This window comes from Somniosus microcephalus, chromosome 2 (assembly GCF_052327205.1).
Source record: "Somniosus microcephalus isolate GS21.2 chromosome 2, FLI_Smic_1.0, whole genome shotgun sequence".
Lineage (NCBI taxonomy): Eukaryota > Metazoa > Chordata > Chondrichthyes > Squaliformes > Somniosidae > Somniosus > Somniosus microcephalus.
The window spans coordinates 113,235,533-113,260,019 of record NC_140988.1 but is presented as its reverse complement, the minus strand read 5'-3'; the positions used below and the strand labels follow the sequence as shown (position 1 = coordinate 113,260,019).

Genomic DNA, 24,487 nt, shown 5'->3' with positions numbered 1-24,487 from the left:
GCCTCTGTGATGAAAGAGTGCTGTTTACAATGCGCTCGAAATTGTTTAACGCTCTGCCACTACCGCTCTGCTCTCGGACTTTAGCGCCCTAAGAGAAGTGGTTAGTGCTTGATTTAGCGCTCCACTTTCCTCTTGGAGCAATAAAACAGAATTTTGCGGGAGGCAAGAATGATTAGCGCCTGGCATTAATTTTTCAACTTTTAGGGGGAGAAATTGGGTGAGTAGCGCCACCTGTTAGCGCCTAAAGAGGCAGCCAGTGGCTGTAGTGCCACTGGCTGCGCCTCCCACGATATTCAGCAGGGGCACTAATGGTGGCATTAGCCTGTTGCGCTGCGCCGCCACCGATGATGTCATTGGTGTGCGCAGCGCCCCATTCGCGCCCCGATCGCGATATTTGGTAACGAACGCCGCTGTTGCGCCGTTCGCTACTCGTGCCCGGTTCACGGGGCCTTACTGCGTCGGCAGAGGTGCAAGTTAAGGTGGAGGTGCGGGGCGGCCGGTTTTTTCGGCGGCCGCCTGCCAGCACCTCCGTCCCCGACCTCCAGATCGCCCCCCCCGCGGCATTGCCGGCTGTTTCCCGAGAGCCCGGCACTTCTCCACGGTGCCGGGCTCTTCTGCCGGCACTCGCGATCGGGGATCGCGCTGCTGCAGGCCCTCCCCCTTAACAATGGGAGGAAGGCATGCAGTACCGCAGCATGCCGTGCCGCAGCGTGTGGTGCTGCGGCACGTTGCGCTGCGAAATTCACTTTCAGCGCCCTAAGAGGGATGCGGAGCGCCTCGAGCCGTGCCCTGTCTCCCTCTAGGGGCACTGAGGCTGAATATCTGACGATCGCTACTGCTCCGAACGCTGCGCAAAAATCTGCGCCCAGGCGAACTTGGCGCCAGTTTGGCGCCTCACCCCAATTTCTAGGCCTTAAAGTTTTAACGCCCCAAACGGTGCTATACTGAATTGCTCCCCCCAAATATTTGTGAAGGTTTAATCTTAAAGACCAAAATAAATGGCTGACAGACAAGATATGTGTAATGCTTCAGTACCAGTCACAAACTTTGTACAGGAAACTTCACGATATCCGGCACCGACGGGACCGGCGTGATGCCGATCTATGAAAGCTTCCGGACAGACCAGCACTAATGTTGAAGGATACGGAGGTTTTCATCTCCGTATCTGACAACAAACACTGTTGCTTAGCAACAGCTTGTAAACAGTCGGCCCGTAACTTGGAAGCGTCTCTGTAGCTTAGCAACAGCTTCAGAGAGGCTTTCCAGAGATTGACTGTTTAAAAAAATGCTAGGAGAAGAAAAAAAAAGAAAAAAACCTAACAAAACGGCTGCTGATTTCTGCCGTTAGATCGAGGTTTCCGGACATACAACCTCTGGATAAGCCAAAGTTTCCTGTAATTGCTAGAAACTATGAACAGGATAGATTTTGCAAGACTCCATGCCTGGTTCTGCTCGAAAGAAGCATGGTTCAGAAAATCAGCCATAAATAAGTTAGTATGCTTGATTCTCAAATCGATGCTGCTGTCAACTGAGGTTCTAGAAACATTGGGAGCCCTGCCACATCAAATTTAACCTCAAATGTGTCAGTTTGGCTCAATCGTTAGCTTAGTTCACAGCCCTCTTACCTCCAAGTCAGAAGGCTGTGGCGTCAAAGCCCAGTCCAGGACAAAGGGATTAATTAAGAAAGGGAAAATAGAATATGAGAGTAAGCTAGCACGGAACATAAAAACTGACTGTAAAAGCTTTTATAGATATGTGAAGAGAAAAAGATTGGTGAAGTCAAGCGTAGGTCCCTTACAGTCAGAATCAGGTGAATTTATAATGGGAAACAAGGAAATGGCAGATCAACTAAATACATACTTTGGTTCTGTCTTCACAATGGAGGACACAAATAACCTCCCTGAGATGCCGGGGAACATAGGGTCTGGTGAAAGGGAGGAACTGAAAGAAATCAGTATTTGTAGGGAAATGGTGTTAGGAAAATTGATGTGACGGAAGGCCGATAAATCCCCAGGGCCTGATAGTCTACATCCCAGGGTACTTAAGGAGGTGGCCCTAGAGATAGTAGATGCATTGCTGGTCATCTTCCAGAACTCGATAGACTCTGGAACGGTACCCATGGATTGGAGGGTAGCTAATGTTACCCTACTATTCAAAAAAGGTGGTAGAGAAAAAGCGGGGAATTATAGACCAGTAAGCCTGACATCGGTAGTGGGGAAAATGCTAGAGTCCATTATAAAAGATGTAATAGCAGAGCACTTGTAAAGCAGTGACAGGATCGGACAAAGTCAACATGAATTTACAAAAGGTAAATCATGCTTGACTAATCTACTGGAATTTTTTGAGGATGTAACTGATAAAATAGATGAAGGAGAACCAGTGGATGTGGTGTATTTGGACTTTCAGAAGGCTTTCGATAAGGTCCTACACAAGAGATTAGCGTGCAAAATTAAGGCACATGGGATTGGGGGCAAGGTATTGACTTGGATAGAGAACTGGTTGGTGGACAGAAAGCAAAGAGTTGGAATAAATGGGTCGTTTTCCGAGTGGCAGGCAGTGACTAGTGGGGTACCGCAAGGATCGGTCCTAGGACCCCAGCTGTTCACAATATATATTAATGATCTGGACGAGGGAATTGGATGTAATATCTCCAAATTTGCAGACGACACAAAGCTGGGTGGGAGGGTAAGCTGTGAGGAGGATGTCGTGAAACTCCAGTACGATTTGGACAGGTTGGGTGATTGGGCAGAAACATGGCAAATGCACTATAATGTGGATAAATGTGAGGTTATCCACTTTGGTGGCAAAAACAGGAAGGCAGATTATTATTTGAATGGTAATAGATTGGGAGAAGGGGAAGTGCAAAGAGACCTGGGTGTTCTTGTGCACCAGTCGCTGAAGGTAAGCATGCAGGTGCAGCAGGCGGTTAAGAAGGCAAATGGTATGTTGGCCTTCGTAGCAAGAGGGTTCGAGTACAGGAACAAGGATGTCTTGCTACAGTTGTACAGGGCCTTGGTGAGACCGCACCTTGAGTATTATGTGCAGTTTTGGTCACCTTACCTGAGGAAGAACGTTCTTGCCATGGAGGGAGTGCAGAGAAGATTCACCAGGTTGATACCTGGGATGGCAGGAATGACGTATGAGGAGAGATTGTGTCGATTGGGCTTATACTCACTGGAGTTTAGAATATTGAGAGGGGATCTCATCGAAACCTATAAAATTATGTCAGGTCTGGACAGACTAGATGCAGGAAGGATGTTTCTGATGGCCGGGGAGTCCAGAATCAGGGGTCATAGTCTAAGGATAAGGGATAAGCCATTTAGGACTGAAATGAGGAGGAATTTCTTCACCCAGAGAGTGGTGAACCTGTGGAATTCTCTGCCACAGAGGGCGGTGGAGGCCAGTTCATTAAATATATTCAAGAAAGAATTGGATATATTTCTTGAGGCTAAAGGGATCAAGGGATATGGGGAGAAGGCAGGGACAGGGTACTGAATTTGGATGATCAGCCATGATCTCATTGAATGGCGGAGCAGGCTCGAGGGGCCGAATGGCCTACTCCTGCTCCTATCGTCTATGTTTCTACGTTTCTATGTCTGGTGCCTGCGCAAAGTTATTAATGTTTCATTGGTGCAAGATGTCCAAACCCTCCACTTTATGAGAGTGTTTGGGGCTGTAATGGCAATCGCCAGGTCGCCTTGCAAAATAGAACAGATGACAACTAGCTTGTGCAACATCATTGGCCCTTCCCTTTAAGTGAGGGAAGCAGCCTCTGTGATGAAAGAGTGCTGTTTACAATGCGCTCGAAATTGTTTAACGCTCTGCCACTACCGCTCTGCTCTCGGACTTTAGCGCCCTAAGAGAAGTGGTTAGTGCTTGATTTAGCGCTCCACTTTCCTCTTGGAGCAATAAAACAGAATTTTGCGGGAGGCAAGAATGATTAGCGCCTGGCATTAATTTTTCAACTTTTAGGGGGAGAAATTGGGTGAGTAGCGCCACCTGTTAGCGCCTAAAGAGGCAGCCAGTGGCTGTAGTGCCACTGGCTGCGCCTCCCACGATATTCAGCAGGGGCACTAATGGTGGCATTAGCCTGTTGCGCTGCGCCGCCACCGATGATGTCATTGGTGTGCGCAGCGCCCCATTCGCGCCCCGATCGCGATATTTGGTAACGAACGCCGCTGTTGCGCCGTTCGCTACTCGTGCCCGGTTCACGGGGCCTTACTGCGCCGGCAGAGGTGCAAGTTAAGGTGGAGGTGCGGGGCGGCCGGTTTTTTCGGCGGCCGCCTGCCAGCACCTCCGTCCCCGACCTCCAGATCGCCCCCCCCGCGGCATTGCCGGCTGTTTCCCGAGAGCCCGGCACTTCTCCACGGTGCCGGGCTCTTCTGCCGGCACTCGCGATCGGGGATCGCGCTGCTGCAGGCCCTCCCCCTTAACAATGGGAGGAAGGCATGCAGTACCGCAGCATGCCGTGCCGCAGCGTGTGGTGCTGCGGCACGTTGCGCTGCGAAATTCACTTTCAGCGCCCTAAGAGGGATGCGGAGCGCCTCGAGCCGTGCCCTGTCTCCCTCTAGGGGCACTGAGGCTGAATATCTGACGATCGCTACTGCTCCGAACGCTGCGCAAAAATCTGCGCCCAGGCGAACTTGGCGCCAGTTTGGCGCCTCACCCCAATTTCTAGGCCTTAAAGTTTTAACGCCCCAAACGGTGCTATACTGAATTGCTCCCCCCAAATATTTGTGAAGGTTTAATCTTAAAGACCAAAATAAATGGCTGACAGACAAGATATGTGTAATGCTTCAGTACCAGTCACAAACTTTGTACAGGAAACTTCACGATATCCGGCACCGACGGGACCGGCGTGATGCCGATCTATGAAAGCTTCCGGACAGACCAGCACTAATGTTGAAGGATACGGAGGTTTTCATCTCCGTATCTGACAACAAACACTGTTGCTTAGCAACAGCTTGTAAACAGTCGGCCCGTAACTTGGAAGCGTCTCTGTAGCTTAGCAACAGCTTCAGAGAGGCTTTCCAGAGATTGACTGTTTAAAAAAATGCTAGGAGAAGAAAAAAAAAGAAAAAAACCTAACAAAACGGCTGCTGATTTCTGCCGTTAGATCGAGGTTTCCGGACATACAACCTCTGGATAAGCCAAAGTTTCCTGTAATTGCTAGAAACTATGAACAGGATAGATTTTGCAAGACTCCATGCCTGGTTCTGCTCGAAAGAAGCATGGTTCAGAAAATCAGCCATAAATAAGTTAGTATGCTTGATTCTCAAATCGATGCTGCTGTCAACTGAGGTTCTAGAAACATTGGGAGCCCTGCCACATCAAATTTAACCTCAAATGTGTCAGTTTGGCTCAATCGTTAGCTTAGTTCACAGCCCTCTTACCTCCAAGTCAGAAGGCTGTGGCGTCAAAGCCCAGTCCAGGACAAAGGGATTAATTAAGAAAGGGAAAATAGAATATGAGAGTAAGCTAGCACGGAACATAAAAACTGACTGTAAAAGCTTTTATAGATATGTGAAGAGAAAAAGATTGGTGAAGTCAAGCGTAGGTCCCTTACAGTCAGAATCAGGTGAATTTATAATGGGAAACAAGGAAATGGCAGATCAACTAAATACATACTTTGGTTCTGTCTTCACAATGGAGGACACAAATAACCTCCCTGAGATGCCGGGGAACATAGGGTCTGGTGAAAGGGAGGAACTGAAAGAAATCAGTATTTGTAGGGAAATGGTGTTAGGAAAATTGATGTGACGGAAGGCCGATAAATCCCCAGGGCCTGATAGTCTACATCCCAGGGTACTTAAGGAGGTGGCCCTAGAGATAGTAGATGCATTGCTGGTCATCTTCCAGAACTCGATAGACTCTGGAACGGTACCCATGGATTGGAGGGTAGCTAATGTTACCCTACTATTCAAAAAAGGTGGTAGAGAAAAAGCGGGGAATTATAGACCAGTAAGCCTGACATCGGTAGTGGGGAAAATGCTAGAGTCCATTATAAAAGATGTAATAGCAGAGCACTTGTAAAGCAGTGACAGGATCGGACAAAGTCAACATGAATTTACAAAAGGTAAATCATGCTTGACTAATCTACTGGAATTTTTTGAGGATGTAACTGATAAAATAGATGAAGGAGAACCAGTGGATGTGGTGTATTTGGACTTTCAGAAGGCTTTCGATAAGGTCCTACACAAGAGATTAGCGTGCAAAATTAAGGCACATGGGATTGGGGGCAAGGTATTGACTTGGATAGAGAACTGGTTGGTGGACAGAAAGCAAAGAGTTGGAATAAATGGGTCGTTTTCCGAGTGGCAGGCAGTGACTAGTGGGGTACCGCAAGGATCGGTCCTAGGACCCCAGCTGTTCACAATATATATTAATGATCTGGACGAGGGAATTGGATGTAATATCTCCAAATTTGCAGACGACACAAAGCTGGGTGGGAGGGTAAGCTGTGAGGAGGATGTCGTGAAACTCCAGTACGATTTGGACAGGTTGGGTGATTGGGCAGAAACATGGCAAATGCACTATAATGTGGATAAATGTGAGGTTATCCACTTTGGTGGCAAAAACAGGAAGGCAGATTATTATTTGAATGGTAATAGATTGGGAGAAGGGGAAGTGCAAAGAGACCTGGGTGTTCTTGTGCACCAGTCGCTGAAGGTAAGCATGCAGGTGCAGCAGGCGGTTAAGAAGGCAAATGGTATGTTGGCCTTCGTAGCAAGAGGGTTCGAGTACAGGAACAAGGATGTCTTGCTACAGTTGTACAGGGCCTTGGTGAGACCGCACCTTGAGTATTATGTGCAGTTTTGGTCACCTTACCTGAGGAAGAACGTTCTTGCCATGGAGGGAGTGCAGAGAAGATTCACCAGGTTGATACCTGGGATGGCAGGAATGACGTATGAGGAGAGATTGTGTCGATTGGGCTTATACTCACTGGAGTTTAGAATATTGAGAGGGGATCTCATCGAAACCTATAAAATTATGTCAGGTCTGGACAGACTAGATGCAGGAAGGATGTTTCTGATGGCCGGGGAGTCCAGAATCAGGGGTCATAGTCTAAGGATAAGGGATAAGCCATTTAGGACTGAAATGAGGAGGAATTTCTTCACCCAGAGAGTGGTGAACCTGTGGAATTCTCTGCCACAGAGGGCGGTGGAGGCCAGTTCATTAAATATATTCAAGAAAGAATTGGATATATTTCTTGAGGCTAAAGGGATCAAGGGATATGGGGAGAAGGCAGGGACAGGGTACTGAATTTGGATGATCAGCCATGATCTCATTGAATGGCGGAGCAGGCTCGAAGGGCTGAATGGCCTACTCCTGCTCCTATCTTCTATGTGTCTATGTTTCAGCACATGTTATAGACTGACAGCACACTGCAGTATTGAGGGATTGCTGCATTGTCAGAGATGCCATCTTTCAGATGAAACATTAAACAGAGGCTCCATCTGCCATAGCAAGTGGACGTGAACATCAAAAAAGAGGCGGGTGTACTCATGGTGGCCTGGTTAAATTCATCCCTTGACTAACACCACTAAAGCAGATTAACTTGCCATTTATCTCAATTTCGGTTTGTAGATCTGTATGTAAATTGGCTGCCACATTTGCCCACGTCACAGTGGTCACTTGAAAGTAATTCCTTGGCTGTGGAGCCCTTTGGGATGTTCTGAGAGTATGAAAGATACTATATAAATGCAAATTCTTGCTTTTTTAAATGCAGATAATATGTAACGACTAGGAAAAAAATTGGTTCTTCTACGAGTTATGTAACAAAGTGCAATAAAGCTGATCGTTAAAGTATCTCTTCTCTTCTTAGGCAGTCCCTCGAAACCGAGGATGACTTGCTTCCACATTAAAAATTAGTTCTCAGGTGACTGATGAGTCCAGTGCAGTACCTACAGTCTCTGTCACAGGTGGGGCAGACGGTGGTTGAAGGGGCAGGTGGGTGGGGTGCTTGGGTTCACGTGCGCTGCTTGCGCTTGACTTCCACTTGCTCCCGGCAAATTGACTCGAGGTGTTCGGCGCCTAGCCTGAATGCTTCTCCTCCACTTTGTGCGGTCTTGGGCCAGGGATTCCCAGGTGTCGTTAAAGTATATATAGTAGATAGCTATTACACAGGATAGAATTTGATTTCATTGTCTAATACTGTGTTATTCATAGATTCATTCTCACTTACCCCCTGGAACATTGTACCAAGCTCCTCCATTGGTTGTTCCATCAATAAAGCTGCTATCATCATCGCTCTTGCGGCACGGTTGTCTTTTGGGATTAGACATGACTGGGTTCAAAGAGGCATAAGCCTCAGCCAGACTTTTAAAAATCTTGTCATCTGGGCTCGCACTGTATTCATGGTTAGAACCTGCCAAAACAAGTTTGAAGCAATCTGTGTAAATAAACATAGAAATATAGAAGATAAAAGCAGGAGTAGGCCATTCGGCCCCTCGAGCCTGTTCCACCATTTAATGAGATCATGGCTGATCATCCAAATTCAGTACGGTGTCCCTGCTTTCTCCCCATATCCTTTGATCCCTTTAGTCTTAAGAAATATATCTAACTCCTTCTTGAATATATTTAATAAGTTGGCTGTTATAAATCTCATCATCATAAAGAAACTACTCATGAAATAACATTGGACGGCCAGCTGGTGGCACCGTCCAAGGAGTATAAATACTCGAGCGTGGGCCCAGCTTGTCCAGGGACATTTTGTAAGACAGGAACTAGTGAAGTACAACTAGACCTCCATGTTCTGAAACAAGTTGATTAAAGCCTTGCTTTTTACTCAAACCAAGTGCGTAGTGAGTTTTATTACGTCATTGGCCTCAACTGTCTTCTGTGGTAAAGAATTCCACAGGTTCACCACTCTCTGCGTGAAGAAATTCCTCCTCACCTCAGTCCTAAATGGCTTACCCCTTATCCGTAGACTGTGACCCCTGGTTCTGGACTCCCCCCGCCATCGGGAACATCCTTCCTGCATCTAGTCTGTCTAGTCATGTTAGAATTTTATAAGTTTCAATGAGATCCCCTCTCATTCTTCTAAACTCTAGCGAATATAAGCCCAATCGACACAATCTCTCTTCATACTTCATTCCTGCCATCCCAGGTATCAGTCTGGAGAATCTTCGCTGCACTCCCTCCATGGCATCCTTCCTCAGATAAGGCGACCAAAACTGCACACAATACTCAAGGTGTGGTCTCACCAAGGCCCTGAACAACTGCAGCAAGACATCCTTGCTGCTGTACTCAAATCCTCTCGCTACGAAGGCCAACATACCATTTGCCTTCTTAACCGCCTACTGCACTTGCATTCTTACCTTCAGTGACCCTCCAATTCATGGGAACTATTCCAGAGTATATGGAATTTTGGAAGATGACCAGCAATGCATCTACTATTTCTAGGGCCACTTCCTTAATTACCCAAGATGTAGATTATCAGGCCCTGGGGATTTATCGGCCTTCAATGCCATCAATTTCCCTAACATCATTTCCCTACAAATACTAATTTCATTCAATTCCTCCCTCTCATTAGACCCTATGTTCCCCGGCATCTCTGGAAGGTTATGTGTGTCCTCATTTGTGAAGACAGAACCAAAGTATGTATTTAATTGGTCTGCCATTTCTTTGTTCCCATTATAAATTCCCCTGATTCTGACTGCAAGGGGCCTATGCTTGACTTCACCAATCTTTTTCTCTTCACATATCTATAGAAATTTTTAGTCAGTTTTTATGTTCCCTGCAAGCTTACTCTCATACTCTATTTTGCCCCTCTTAATAATCCCTTTTTCCTCCTTTGCTGAATCCTAAACTGCTCCCAATCCTCAGGTTTGCTGCTTTTTCTGGCCAATTTATATGTCCTCTGCTTGGATCTTATGCTGTCCCTAATTTCCCTTGTTAGCCACGGTTGAGTGACCTTTTTTGTTTTATTTTTATGCCAAACAGGGATGAACAAATTCTGTAGTTCATCCATGCGATCTTTAAATGTTTGCCATAACCTATCCACCATCAACCCTTTAAGTAACGTTCCCCAATCCATCCTAGCCAACTCGCGCCTCATACCATCGTAGTTTCCTTTATCTAAATTCAGGACCCTAGTCTCTGAGTCAACTACTTCACACTCCATCTTAATGAAGAATTCTTTCATATTATGATCGTTCCTCCCCAAGGGGCCTCGCACAACAATATTGCTAATTAATTCTTTCTCATTACATAATACCCAGTCTAAGATGGCCTGATCTCTAGTTGGTTCCTCGACATATTGGTCCAGGAAACCATTCCGTATACACTCCAGGAATTCCTCCTCCACAGTATTGTTACTAATTTGGTTAGCCCAATCTATATGTAGATTAAAGTCACCCATGATAACTGCTGTGCCCTTATTGCACGTGTCTCTAATTTCCCGTTTAATGCCATCCCCAACCTCAGCATTACTGTTTGGGGGTCTGTATACAACTCCCACTAACGTTTTCTGCCCCATGGTATTTCTCAGCTCTACTCATACAGATTCCACATCATCAGAGCTAATATCCTTCCTTACTGTTGTGTTAGTCTCATCTTTAACCAGCAATGCTACCCCACCTCCTTTTCCTTTTTGTCTGTCCTTCCTGAATATTGAATACCCCTGGATGTTGAATTCCCAGCCTTGGTCACCCTGAAGCCATGGCTCCGTAATTCCAATTACATCATATCCGTTTACATCTATTGACATGAATAAATTTACAATAAAACCAATTTCTCAGTTATGATCACTGATCCTAATACTTAAAGATGCCGTGAAGTATTTCTATGCAGTGTAAGCAAACCTAAATTAGCTGATTCACTTTCAGCTAGCAATTTTTTTTATTCGCTCCTGGGATGTGGGCGTCGCTGGCAAGGCCAGCGTTTATTGCCCATCCCTAGTTGCCCTTGAGAAGGTGGTGGTGAGCTGCCTTCTTGAACCGCTGCAGTCCATGTGGTGAAGGTACTCCCACAGTGCTGTTAAGGAGGAAGTTCCATGATTTTGGCCCAGCAATGATGAAGGAACAGCGATATATTTCCAAGTCAGGATGGTGTGTGACTTGGGGGGGAACTTGGAGGTAGTGGTGTTCCCATGTGCCTGCTGCCCTTGTCCTTCTAGGTGGCAGAGGTCATGGGTTTTGGAGGTGCTGTTGAAGAAGCCTTGGTGAGTTGCTGCAGTGCGTCTTGTAGTTGGTACACACTGCAGCCACGGTGTGCTGGTGGTGGAGGGAGTGAATGTTGAAGGTGGTGGATGGGGTGCCAATCAAGTGGACTGCTTTGTCCTGGATGGTGTCAAGCTTCTTGAGTGTTGTTGGAGCTGCACTCATCCAGGCAAGTGGAGAGTATTCCATCACACTCCTTACTTGTGCCTTGTAGATGGTGGAAAGGCATAGGGGAGTCAGGAGGTGAGACACGCCGCAGAATACCCAGCCTCTGACCTGCTCTTATAGCCACAGTATTTATGTGGCTGGTCCAGTTAAGTTTCTGGTCAATGATGACCCCCAGGATATTGATGTTGGGGGATTTGGCGATGGTAATGCCGTTGAATGTCAAGGGGAGGTGGTCAGACTCTCTCTTGTTGGAGATAGTCATTGCCTGGCACTTGTGTGGTGCGAATATTGCTTGCCACTTATCAGCCCAAGCCTGAATGTCGCCCAGGTCTTGCTGCATACGAGCATGGACTGCTTCATTGTCTGAGGAGTTGCGAATGGAACTGAACACTGTGCAATCATCAGCGAACATCCCCACTTCCTGATGGAGGGAAGGTCATTGATGAAGCAGCTGAAGGTGGTTCGGCCTAGGACACTGCCCTGAAGAACTCCTGCAGCGATGTCCTGGGGCTGAGATGATTGGCCTCCAACAACCACAACCATCTTCCTTTGTGCTAGGTATGACTCCAGCCAGTGGAGAGTTTTCCCCCCCGATTCCCATTTACTGCAGTTTTACCAGGGCTCCTTGATGCCACACTCGGTCAGAGGTTCACCTAGCTCGCTGTACAAATGTTATGTTGGATTTGCATATAAAGTTGTCCAGTTCTGTACACTAGATGATTGAAACTCTGAATTTGCCAGATCCTACTTTGGCCCATGATATGAGATCTGGACCAATTAGGAAATAAAGGACTGTACAAACTTCACTCCCAAGTCATAAGCAGTTGCTTTTACACAATTCACTAGCTCTGCTGCTTCTGAACTGTCAAATAAAATTTAGACTAAAATTAGACTGGGAAAATATCTCTAGGTACAATTAATGTATGTGCCTGTGTGCACAATTTAAATAATAAATCCTGCTTTATTTCAGTTTTATCCTCACCCATGATGAAGAATGACTATTTGGATGAGATACTGAAGGTGTCTGGCACCCATCAAACTGCATCCTGACATGAGTCACTGAGTCAAGATTGTTTGCATATGCAAAAGGCCTAATGCCTGTTTCAGATGTGGACCCTGCATGCTGATTTTTTGGTCTTTACTAATTTGGGAGACGTCCAATGTTCCCCCTAATTTTTTTAGGGTGTGCGGTCCCTTTAACAGGCTGCATGGCCCATTCAAAGTTCACAAAATTTCACATTTGAAAAGCCGGTCCCGGGCTGCGCAAGACCGGCAGACAGCTCTACGGCTGTGCGCCCGTGCAGCTTAAAGGGAACGTTGGGCACATCTGGCTCGTAATGAGCGTGCAATTCCTGCCCGCCATATTGGAGGCTTAGGGGGCTGTTTAGCGCCTGAGAAACACGCAGCCATATTTCTAGGTCATGGAGTCAGTTTAGTTCAATCCAATAATCTGAATTGAAATTTGATTTCCAATTTAACAGCAATATATAAAAAAGGTCCTAAATCATAAATTCCTGATTGCTAACTGTGCCAACACATTAAGGGTTTAATGTCAATTACTCTAATCCTTAATTATATCTAACCTTGGGTAGCATGTTGTGCAAGGTCAAGCTGCTATTATTATCAAAGATACCACAGCATGCAGCAGGGAAGAATAGGCCCTTTCCCAGGTAGCATGTCGCTTGCTAGCTTTGAGCTAGCATGTTCATTTGCTAGGTTATTACACCTGGCCAATCCTTGGTAATCTATCTGGATTCTCCTTCACTGCAGTTTGATGTCAACATTTATAGCTAAGCAATTATTATAGTCTGTTGAAAAAATGCTACTGGACTGATGATTTTTCTTTACAATCACTCCCATGTTTACAAAGATGTTAGAACTGGACTGCATTGTGACCCAGGTTCTCAGGATTTTTCTTCTCTCCCCTCACTGCCCTCTTTCCTTGACCTTAATGGCTGGGAAAAGAATTGGTTTGATACCAGAAATGACTAGCTGTCAGTAAAGCCTGAACTAGACTTTTCAGAGTGTGTGAGACATGGGGGAAAAAGGGAATGAAAAACCAATTAATTATATATTTTAAAATGAAAGCTAATATTTTGTAGTGCTATGGGTTTCAAGCACAGAACCAAAGTTTCCCATTTGTCTTCTTTATCTGTATATGGTATTTTTAAAATAACAATGTCCAGAAAAGCATCTTAAAAATATTATATTTGTCAATTTCATTAAGCGATCACTTTCACCAACATGGAATGTCTGAGTTTTTTTTTAAACCATTGGCTGAGGTGTCATCATATGCTCCATATACGCCTAGCAAACATCATTTTTCATCAGTTTTCTTTTGTATTTACCAGTGCGAGTCTCGTCATATGGGTAGTTCGCTACAACGTCGCCACCGTGAAGATTTGCCGAGAGAACAAATGGAATATCCATGATCCAGTGAATGATAGCTCTGGTCTCTGGCGCGAGCTGCAGGAATAAGACGTTCTCAGTACAATAACATTATCACACATTTACATAAGATCCTAAAGTATGGGCAGTAAAGAAAATACTCCCAGGCGCACACAGTATGAAATTGAAACCAAGATGTTAACAATTCTGATTTGTTGCTCTAAAAATCTTTGTTCTACATACTTTCAATCCATATTTGTGTTTGTGGCATTACTTTTTTTTAAACCAGAGATTTCCTACTATTCCCAGCCACTCAGCTTCACATTATCGTCTCACAGCCAGAAGAGCCTGTGACTTCATCTGTGTGTGGAAGAAAGCACTGACGAACAGAGAGCAAGTGCCCCACCTAGTGAACTGGTTGGGAACAAATTCAATAGCAAAATACTGCGGATGCTGGAAATCCAAAATAACAACAGAAAACACTGGAAAAACTCAGCAGGCCAGGGCAGCATCCGTGGAGAGAGAAACAGAGTTAACGTTCCAGGTCGATGACCTTTCGTCAGAACTGGAAAAAAGCAGGAAATGGAAAGCAGGTTTAGGGGCTGGGAAAAGGGGAAGGGGATGAAAGAACCAAAGGGAAGGTCAGTGATAGGATTCAAACCTGAGTAAGCACAGTACCTACTATAAAAAGAAAGTAATACTGTTTATTTCTCACTCAATCATATATATTATCATAAAGATTCAGGGCAACAAATGCTCTTTCCATACTTGTGCACTTATCAGCATAGCAACACTATATAATGTGTAAACTCCATATTATTGGCCTGTATGGACCCAAGGCAAGAAGAAAACAATAAGTTCAGTGAACCAGTTACAGCAATAAATCACTGTAGGAGACCCAGTAACTTCTATCTTACAGTTAATTTTCCCATCATGTTTATTATGTTAGTGTTCGCTTTTACATTGCTGTAGTGCTATGCTGGTGTCACAGGATCCTGAAGCATGGAAAATGGATTTTCCCAACTGCTGGTCTCCAGTAAGTTTACTTTGGTGATGCTGCTGGCTGTGTGGGACCCACACGTTGACAGTAGCACAGCATGAGAGCAATATAAAAACAGCTGACAATAAAGCACTGCCACTGATGGCAGGCCCAACTTCAATAGCAGCAACAGAAATGAGGGAAACTCACACCATGGAGTAAGTACCCTGGAGTCAACAAGCAAATCACCGTAGGCTGACATTTATTCTTGCCTTAGGCCCATACAGGCCAACAAAATATGGTTTCTATATTGCAAGCCTGTATGGACCTTCCTCCCACGTCAGGGAATGTTAATAGGCAGAAAGTTGAAGTCAAGGTCACAACTTTTAAACAGTGCACGCACAGTATTTGACTTCCACAGTTTTTGTGTTGCCACTGGTACTCTGAAAGAAGTCCTGCAATATAAGCAGGGGAGATCACTGGAAACGGTTCAGCAAGATAAACTGCTCAATAGTGAACTTAACAAAACTACATCAAAAATGCTATTTGGTCTTTCCTACTGGAACACATTCAATAACTTACAACTAGAAACCTCCCCTCCTCCAATAAGTGTATTAAATGGAACATAGGAACAGGTGTAGGCCATTCAGCCCCTCGAGCCTGTTACACCATTCAATTTAATCATGGCTGATCTGCACCTCAACTCCATTTACCTGCCTTCTCTCCATATCCCTCAATACCCTTACCCAATAAAAATCTGTCGATCTCGGCCTTGAAAATGTTAATTGACCTGCATCCATAGCCTTTAAGGGGAGAGAATTCCACATTTCCACTACCCTTTGTGTGAAAAGGTGCTTCCTAATTTAACTCCTGAATGGCCTAGCTCTCATTTTAAGATTGTGCCCCCTTAGTCTGGATTCCCACGCCAGAGGAAATAGACTCTGTGCATTTACCCTATTGAGATCTGGACCAGGATTTTCCACTGGAGTTACAGTACATCAGCTCTCTGGTGCAACTCCAGCAGACATGGATGAGAACTTGTTTGATCAACCTGCCGCAGTGTCTGCTTTTGACCACAGGTTAATAATTTATGGTACTGGTTTGCTTCATAAAAATATTACAACACCTATGCTGAAATATTTAAATTAGATACAAATGATAGAAATACATCATATTGTGTATTTCCCATCATTTGCAACCTGGAAAAGGTTGAGATCCAGGGTTGTGTTTGGCAGTGAAGGGAGGGATTTAAAGGGCCACCTTAGCCTATGCATTTGGTCACAGGGCAATTGATTGCAGAGGGATGCATGTTTTTTAAATGTAAATTTTAAAACTTTATGACTAGTTTCAGAGGCCACTGACCACGTTATGGTGCAGCAACCATCTGAGGCCTGCCGCAGCCACTTTCCAAATCCCCCTTTCCTCCCCTCCCCAAGGCAGGCTCCCCAACAGAGATGGGAATCCCACCAGGAATCTATCAAATGTATTTAAATTACCCTGGCTCTGAAAAATCGGCCAAGGTCAATGGGGGACTCGAATAGGGGGACTCGGGTGGGCGAATTCCTACCCCGCACAAGTTGCAGTGGGATTCCACCATAGCAGAAAATACTGATCATGAAGCAAAAACTTCAGTGGGGTTCCGCAGGCCTCAGTACTAGGTCCCTTACTTTTTGTGGTGTACAGTATATCAATGATTTAGACTTGAATATAGGGGGTATGATTAAGAAGTTTGCAGATGATACTAAAATTGGCTGTGTGGTTGATAATGAAGAAGAAAGCTGTAGACTGCAGGAAGATATCAATAAATTGGTCAGGTGGGCAGAACAGTGGCAAATGGAATTCAATCCGGAGAAGTGTGAGGTAATGCATTTGGGGAGGGCTAACAAGGAAAGGGAATACACATTAAATGGTAGAACACTGAGAACTGTTGAGGAACAAAGGGACCTTGGAGTGCAGGTCCACAGATCCCTGAAGGTAGCAGGCCAAGTAGATAAGGTGGTTAAGAAGGCATATGGAATACTTACCTTTATTAGCCGAGGCATAGAATACAAGAGCAGGGAGGTTATGCTTGAACTGTATAAAACACTAGTTAGGCCACAGCTAGAGTGCTGCGTGCAGTTCTGGTCACCACATTACAGGAAAGATTGGGTGACCGCTTTGCGGAACACCTCCGTTCAGTCCGTAAGGATGACCCCGAGCTTCCGGTTGCCTGTCACTTTAATTCACCACCCCATTCCCACTCAGACCTCACTGTACTCGGGCTCTTGCATTGTTCCACGGAAGCTCGGCGTAAGCTCGAGGAACAGCACCTCATCTTCCGATTAGGCACTTTACTGCCTTCCGGACTCAATATCGAGTTCAACAATTTCAGATCATAACCTCGGCCCCCATTACATTTTTACTTATTTTTTTATCCACACCTTTGTTTTGGCCCTTTCCCCCCCTCCTTTTTTTTGAAGGAGGGTGGTTGATGGAGTGGGAAGAAACAGATGTGAATAATTTTAGTGTTTGTGCCTGTTTAGGTATGTTTTTTCTGTTTGTGCTAAGCAGGCATCACTGGTATGGTGCAAAATTACAACGGTTAAGTGAGGGAGTTACTCATAGACAAATGCAAATTTTTCAGTGCACAGACTATTTTCTCATCTGATTTTTACATTTTTTCTTTCGTTCTCCCTGTGCCACATAACATGCCCGCTGATCAGCTTGCTCCCAGGCCTCAACCTATGAAGCTCTTGCACCAGGCAGCTATTGCAACCCATGGCTTTTGATGACTCCTTGGATACCTATTGGTTTCCACTTTCTAATTCCCCTGATAGAGCTAACACCACAAAATAACAATGTGGGGTTTAATGAATTCAAATAATGCCCTGCCACTCTGTGGAGCAGGCTGCTGGAAACAGCAAATAAGGGGTTTGAAAATTGCAAAGGTTTTTCAGTATCAAGGAGGTTTGAGGAGAAGGAAAAGCTGGGGCAGGGAAGGTATACATTCTGTAGTAGGTGACTTGGTTACAAGTGACATTCCACAAGACTCCATTTTGGGACCATTGGTGTTCATCATTTTCATTAATGGTCTGGATGAAGGCATTAATGGAACCATTTGAAAATTTGCAGATGGCTGAAAATGTGTAGTGGTAATTTAGACAAAATGAATAGTCGGCAGGCTGATTTATGTAAGTAAGGGGAATAGGCCCGTGTGTGGCAGATGTCCTACACTGTGGATAAGCGCAATGTCATGCATTCGGGTTGAGAAAATTCAAGCCACATTTATACTATGCAGGGGTACCCATCAAATGTTACCAATCAAGCAGTGTGATGCAGCTATTGGGAAGGTAAATATAGTTTTAGGATGTATTGTGAGTACTATCAAATACAAAACAGAGCGTATGAGGCTGCACAAGGCTGATTTCAACAGATGAGTTCTATAACGGATGGGTGCCAAATTACCACCCATTTTGGTGAAGATGAAAATGTATCCCATTGTGTCCAGTTTTGATCTTTATACATGGTGACGAAGAGAGGCTCTGGAGAAGATGCAGAGGAGGGCAACCAGAATGATAATTACTCCAAGGGCTCTTAGTTACCAGGACAAGCACCAAGGCTACCTTACTTTAGAGAAACACAGTATATAAGGGGACATACCGGAGGTTTTTAAAATGATGAAGGAATTCAATTCAGTTCAGTTGGACAGGTTATTTGTGATAAATAGAGATGGTGTCTGTGGTTACACAAATACCTTGATAGGGAAGATTTGATGGACCCGATGGTCCTTTCCCATACATTCACATGTATGTAAAATAAATCCTTCTTTGGAGCAGATATCTTCACTTGGTATTGTGTTTCTAAGCTCCTGGAGACCCACCATCTTGGGTTAGAATCATAGAATTTCCCAGCACAGAATGAGGCCATTTGGCTCGTCGCCTCTGTTCCAGCTGTCAGAAAGATCTAACCACTTAAGTCCAGATCCTACCATTTCCCTGTACCTTTCTAATTTTTTTATTTTTCAAATATTTATCCACTCTCTTTTTTATAAGCTATTAGGGATTCTGCTTCTACCACTGTTTCTAATAAGGCGTTCCATGTCTTAATAAAAAAATTCTCCCCTCCCTTCAATCTTTTGCTAATGATCTTAAATTTATGCCCACTAGTCACCGGCTCACTGACTAATGAAATCGTCTATCACCATTTACCTTACCAAAGCTCCTCATAACTTTAAGCTCCTCAATCAGATCTCCTCTTAACTTAAAGAGCCCCACTTCCTCACAACTAAAGCCTCTCCTCCCTGCTATCATTTTAGTGAATCACTTCTGTGCCCTCTTCGTGGTCTTGACAATCTTGGTAAAGTCAGGCATCCAAAACTGAGCACAATATTCTATGGGCTGGATTTTCCCAGCCCTGGGAAGGGGGGTTTGAAAGCAGGACTGCTAGGAAAATGGGAAAAATTGGGAGCGGGTCCCAACCCGAACCATCTTCCCGGGAGGCGGGTCCCCGAGTCGCGCAGAGACCCGTCTCCTCGAGGCGGGAAGGGGATTAGAGCCAATTAACTGCCTGTTAACAGGTAGTTAACAGGCAGTTAAGAGGCTTTTCACCATTTTACGCCTGCTGATGCGGGCTTCCCGACGTCGGGAAACTCCACCAGGGTCAGCGAAGCGAGCAGTGGGTCTGTGGGGTGAGAGGGGTCGAAATGTCAGCTGTAGAGGTGAGTGATGGGTGCAAGTGTGGACAGGTAAGTATGAGAGGTGAGTGTAAAGTGTTGGAAAAAGTTTCCTTACCTTTGTTTCTTTCTGCAGGCTTCAACCTTTGAGGATCCGGAGCTGCCTCATCTCAATGGCAGAGATGACAGAATGGCTGCTGCATTCTCAGATGTAGCAACCATCTGCTTTCTGCTGAAGAGAGAGGTCTTGGTGAGTCTGTGTGCAAGGGCTCACCTTAGAACAGAGATTGTCAGTATTTGACAGCTTCTCAAAGCTGTCAAACGCTGACAATTCATCTGTCAAAAAATTTGACAGATGAAGAGTCATATGCTGACGTCATCTGTCACTGGCTTTCCCTTAATTGGCCGGTAAGCCCGCAGGGCGGGCTTAAAAGGCCAATCAAGGGAAAATAGCGTGGGTTGGTCAGACGTTGCTAGGGGCGGGACTGAAACCCGGAAACCAGAAGTCCCGCCTCCAGCATGTCTCCACTGAGAAAAGCCAGCCCACAGTGCAGTTTAACTAATGATTTGTACAGGTTTAACACTATCTATTTGCTCTTGTATGCTATGCCCCTATTTATAGCAGCTAGGGTCCTGGTTTGCTTTTTTACAGCTTTATCAACTTGTCCACCCACTTTTAAAGATATGAACATCTGAAGCCCAAAGTCTCTCTGCTCCTCTATTCCTTTTAAAAGTTTAACCATTTACGGTTTCCTTGTCATTCTAGTGACACAGGTTACAGGACTTGTTCACTTGAATCCCACAGCAGCTCCTTTAGTTTGGATAGAAGCTAATGCATCAAACTGCCCAGGAAGCTAAACTGAAGCTCCTCAAGCCATGAAAAACCATTACTGGCTGAGGATGCAGCAGTACCCAAGCAGTAGTGATTTTTATGAGCTTAAGAAGCACCCAGGCCACGTTGGAAAACCAACTCTTGTAAAAATCAATGGAACTGTTTTGGAACATAAACAGGCCTCCAGCGCAACCGAATGCACCCAAGTGGTACTTGAGGAAAATGGAGACCCAAAATATTAGCCAACAAATACTCTGCAAAAACACATACATCTCCAAGTAAGTAGGAGACACTTGACCCAGTTCCCAGAAAGGGTGCTCACAGCGGGTGCTCATCAGGAAATCACGGGCCTGCATCCCTTTTTCCTGTCTACTTAAACAAATGGATGGAACAATCAGGCACTATGGGCCCATAATTTCCTAAGCAGTGCTGCCTGCAAGCGACACTTCTGGCCAGAACCGCCTTTTGTGGATATCAGCCCTATTTTGTGCGTGTGTGTGTATATGTGTTTTAAAAAAAGAATAATTGGAGAGTACTATCCTAGTCCATCCTCCTACCCTGATAATTTTATACAGGGCAACATATGAAGAAAACACTGCGACAAATTATGAGCATTCAAAAGGCAGCTACTGATTGCTCAGCTGCAGTGAATGGGGCCATTTTGTCCCAGAATCCTGTAGTCACCCTCCTACCTTTGTGTTTTTGTCCACAGAAAGCTTTAGATTTTTCAAAAGATGGTTATTGGGCCCTCCTTCCCTTTCATACACGTAGACTATCCGGTCAAGATCGAGAAAATTTCTGTTGAGGTCTATTCCTTGTGCATTGCTGCGACCCACAAACCAGTCCTTCAGATCACCTGTCTGGAAGGGAAAAACAAGGGGAAGAAAACCTACATAAAAATGGACTGCTGAATGCAATTAAAGTTATCTGTAAAACATAAGCCAAATATTTCTTGAAATCTAGACTTGGACATTTAGATTACTGGCAATTACCAAATTACACTGTTATTTTTATATTGAATTGGGCATAATTTACTAAAACAGGAATGTAAAGAAATGAGAAAGGTTGTGATGAAGGGAGCAGTTGGAAGCTGGAAGTGAGAGAAGGGTCACCGAGCAGACGACAAATTTTTTGTTCTTTCCCACGCAGCAGTGTGACAGAAATGTTAGAAGACCTTCTTAGATGGACGCAAGTTTTAAAGACAGTTCTATTGGGGAAAAGCAAGTGTTTGGAGCGAAACAGGAAACCCACCTCCTGAAAGATGTAGGCGATGTAGGAATTCCATTTGAGATCAGAGAAGATAGTGAGGACAGGAATATTAATAGACAAAGAGGAACTAAGGGTGGATCCATCAAAGGTAAGGAATAGAAGCGGTTTGTTGGATTTGTGAGAGACATGAAGAAACTGTGCCTTTGAAGAATTTAAAGAAACAAAGATGGTCATGGCCCCAAAGGGCATGGAGATCATGGTGTAACAGTTCAGCTATTACACTGTGAGAAGACTATAGGTTCTCTGCACAGAAGGAAGAGTGGATACTGTTGGATGATGATTAAAAGAGTTCATTGATATTAGGGTGAAACAGGGTGGGAAAGAAGGGAGCACCCCTAGTCAAAGGTCATGATTCAGTTCTTGCAATGCCTAAAACACTCATTGACCAACAGCGGAGAAAATAGGTCCAGCGGATCAGTAACCAACAATAGCATAGATAGAGCAATTAGTGAAGGAACTGGATAGTAATGGGCAAAGCTTTGGTGGGAAACCATCTGAGGGTAACTTGTTTCAAAGTCCATGGTGTCAGGCCATCAAGGCTTTGGGAATCCCAAGACAATGACAAATTATTCACCAAAGTGTTTAGGAACAGGGTTGCAAAGGCATGTAACAGACAAGTATGTCACCAGTGAAAAGGCTGTACCTGGAAATCCTGAATTAAGCCAAAATTTGCAAAGTGACAGATAATAACCTAGATTTTCCTCAGTGGAGGTTTTTCCCCATGGGAACTGTGGCAGGGTTGGTTTATGCCAGTAATCTGAACCGCAAGAGGGATCACCTTTATTAGGTATAGGATGAACAGGAACAAATTTCCAAGGAGAAGGAAAGAGACTAGGGGAGAAATTAGGTGACGCCCCCTTTGGGGCGCTAACTTCACCAGGGCGCTACTTTTAGCGCCCCAAAAAGTTAGCGCGCCTGTGCCGTAAATTCAGTGGTTGCACCTCAAGCAGGAGGCGGGGCGCTACTAGAAGCGCTCCCCCTCCTTCTTGGGGCACTGCCAGTGAATTTCGCGGTGCTACAGGCAACAGCGCCACACACATCGGCACGTAGCGCCATGTCATTGCAGGCCTCCCTCCCCTGATTAAAGGGGAGGGGCCTAGCGCTGCGCACACCAGGGCCCTGCTGGACCACCAGAGAGCAGGGTGCCGGGAAAACAGCCCGGTACTCAAGAGGAGTGCAAGACTGAGCAATCGCAGCCGGCACCCTGAAGAAAAAAGGGGAAGGTGGCAGGTGCTGGCAGTCGACCAAAACAAAAATGTCCACCCGACACCTGCCCTTTAACTTGCGCCGCCACGGCTGCAAAAACACCACCTGTCGGACATATTGCCCGGCGATAGGACAGGGGGCGCAACCAAGGTTTGCGGCCGGGGCATGAGCGGGGCGCTGGAGGTGTTAGCAGCGCCAATCCCGGGTGCTAGGAACTTTGTGCCCCATTAACACCCCCCAACAGGAGGTGCAAAGCAACCGAATTTCACCCCCTAAAAGTAAGAGCCAGGACAAGGATAAATTCAGAAGCACACATATTGAGGATATGCTATTAAAAAGGGTTAGGACTTAAAACGCACGCTTACCTTATTAGTATATTACAATTAGAAAGTGAAATAAAAGCAAAAGTGCCATGCAAAGGAACTGAACTGGGATCTCCTCCCTCAGGGACATTTGGTTTTTGTGTGAGCGCCTGCCAATGTAAAGAACTGTCTTACACCATCTGTGGGGGGAAAAGTGATTGACCCACAAGAGCTCTCCAGCAGTGGGTCAATAATAAACTACCTTTTATGAGGATCAAAGTGAAAATATTTTAAAATGATAGCTGGAGTGACAGACATGATTTGCATAATTCAAAAATATTTGCATATTACTTTGCACCTGCTGCAAGCACAGGGCTAATCCGCTGATAATTCAATATTTACACCATGGTTCAAAAAGAACACAGTTGGCACCAGATTTGCAGCCAGTGCGTTTATTTTTATTTTTGGGGTAGCCTTTATATTACCAGTCTGAAACCAGGCACTAGAAGGTGTGTCAAAAGCAGTCGGGGGGTCAGTGGGGACACTCTCCCTCATTCCTTCCTCTATTTTTTGCCTCCCTGCGAATGTGGAGGCACCTCATCACCACTCAGCATTTCTTTATGGGAATGCAGCTGTTATGCAAGTGGCGAATAGGAATATATTTGCATTTATATTGTGCCTCATCACACTGAACATCTCAAAGCAGTCCACAAAATAAATTACTTTTTAAGTGTTGTTATGACACATAGAAGATAGGAGCAGGAGTAGGCCATTCGGCCCCTCGAGCCTGTTCCACCATTTAATGAGTTCATGGCTGATCATCCAAATTCAGTACCCTGTCCCTGCTTTCTCCCCATATCCCTTGATCCCTTTAGCCTTAAGAAATATATCTAACTCCTTCTTGAATATATTTAATGAATTGGCCTCAACTGCCTTTTGTGGTAGAGAATTCCACAGGTTCACCACTCTCTGGGTGAAGAAATTCCTCCTCATCTCTTCTAAATGGCTTACCCCTTATCCTTAGACTGTGACCCCTGGTTATGGACTTCCCACCATCGGGAACATCCTTCCTGCATCTAGTCTGTCTAGTCCTGTTAGAATTTTATAAGTTTCAATGAGATCCCCTCTCATTCTTCTAAACTCCAGCGAATATAAGCGACCCAATCTCTCCTCATATGTCATTCCTGCCATCCCAGGTATCAGTCTGGTGAATCTTCGCTGCACTCCCTCCATGGCAAGAACATCCTTCCTCAGATAAGGCGACCAAAACTGCACACAATACTCAAGGTGTGGTCTCACCAAGGCCCTGTACAACTGCAGCAAGACATCCTTGCTCCTGTACTCGAATCCTCTCGCTATGACACAAATAATAAGGAGTGGCAATGTACATATTAATAAGTGCTCAAAAACATCTACCCAATTCTAATGTAATGCTGATGCCATCTTATGGCAGAACTATCATTACAACAGTTGTCAGGTTTTTATTTTGTGCTAAAGCTATAGCAGTCCACAAGATGGTGCTACAAGCAA

At 45.1% G+C, this 24,487-nt stretch overlaps 1 protein-coding gene across 1 annotated transcript in view; it reads right to left on the bottom strand.

The window, feature by feature from the left end:
* Positions 1 to 24,487, bottom strand: part of cpe (carboxypeptidase E) — a 217,502-nt gene that overhangs the window by 56,464 nt on the left and 136,551 nt on the right. Inside the window, exons 3-5 of the mRNA XM_085962005.1 lie at positions 20,873 to 21,040; positions 13,679 to 13,796; positions 8,186 to 8,368 (exon numbers count right to left, since the gene is read on the bottom strand). Of these exons, the coding sequence (XP_085818131.1) occupies positions 8,186 to 8,368; positions 13,679 to 13,796; positions 20,873 to 21,040 (469 nt within the window). The remainder of the gene's footprint in view (positions 1 to 8,185; positions 8,369 to 13,678; positions 13,797 to 20,872; positions 21,041 to 24,487) is intronic.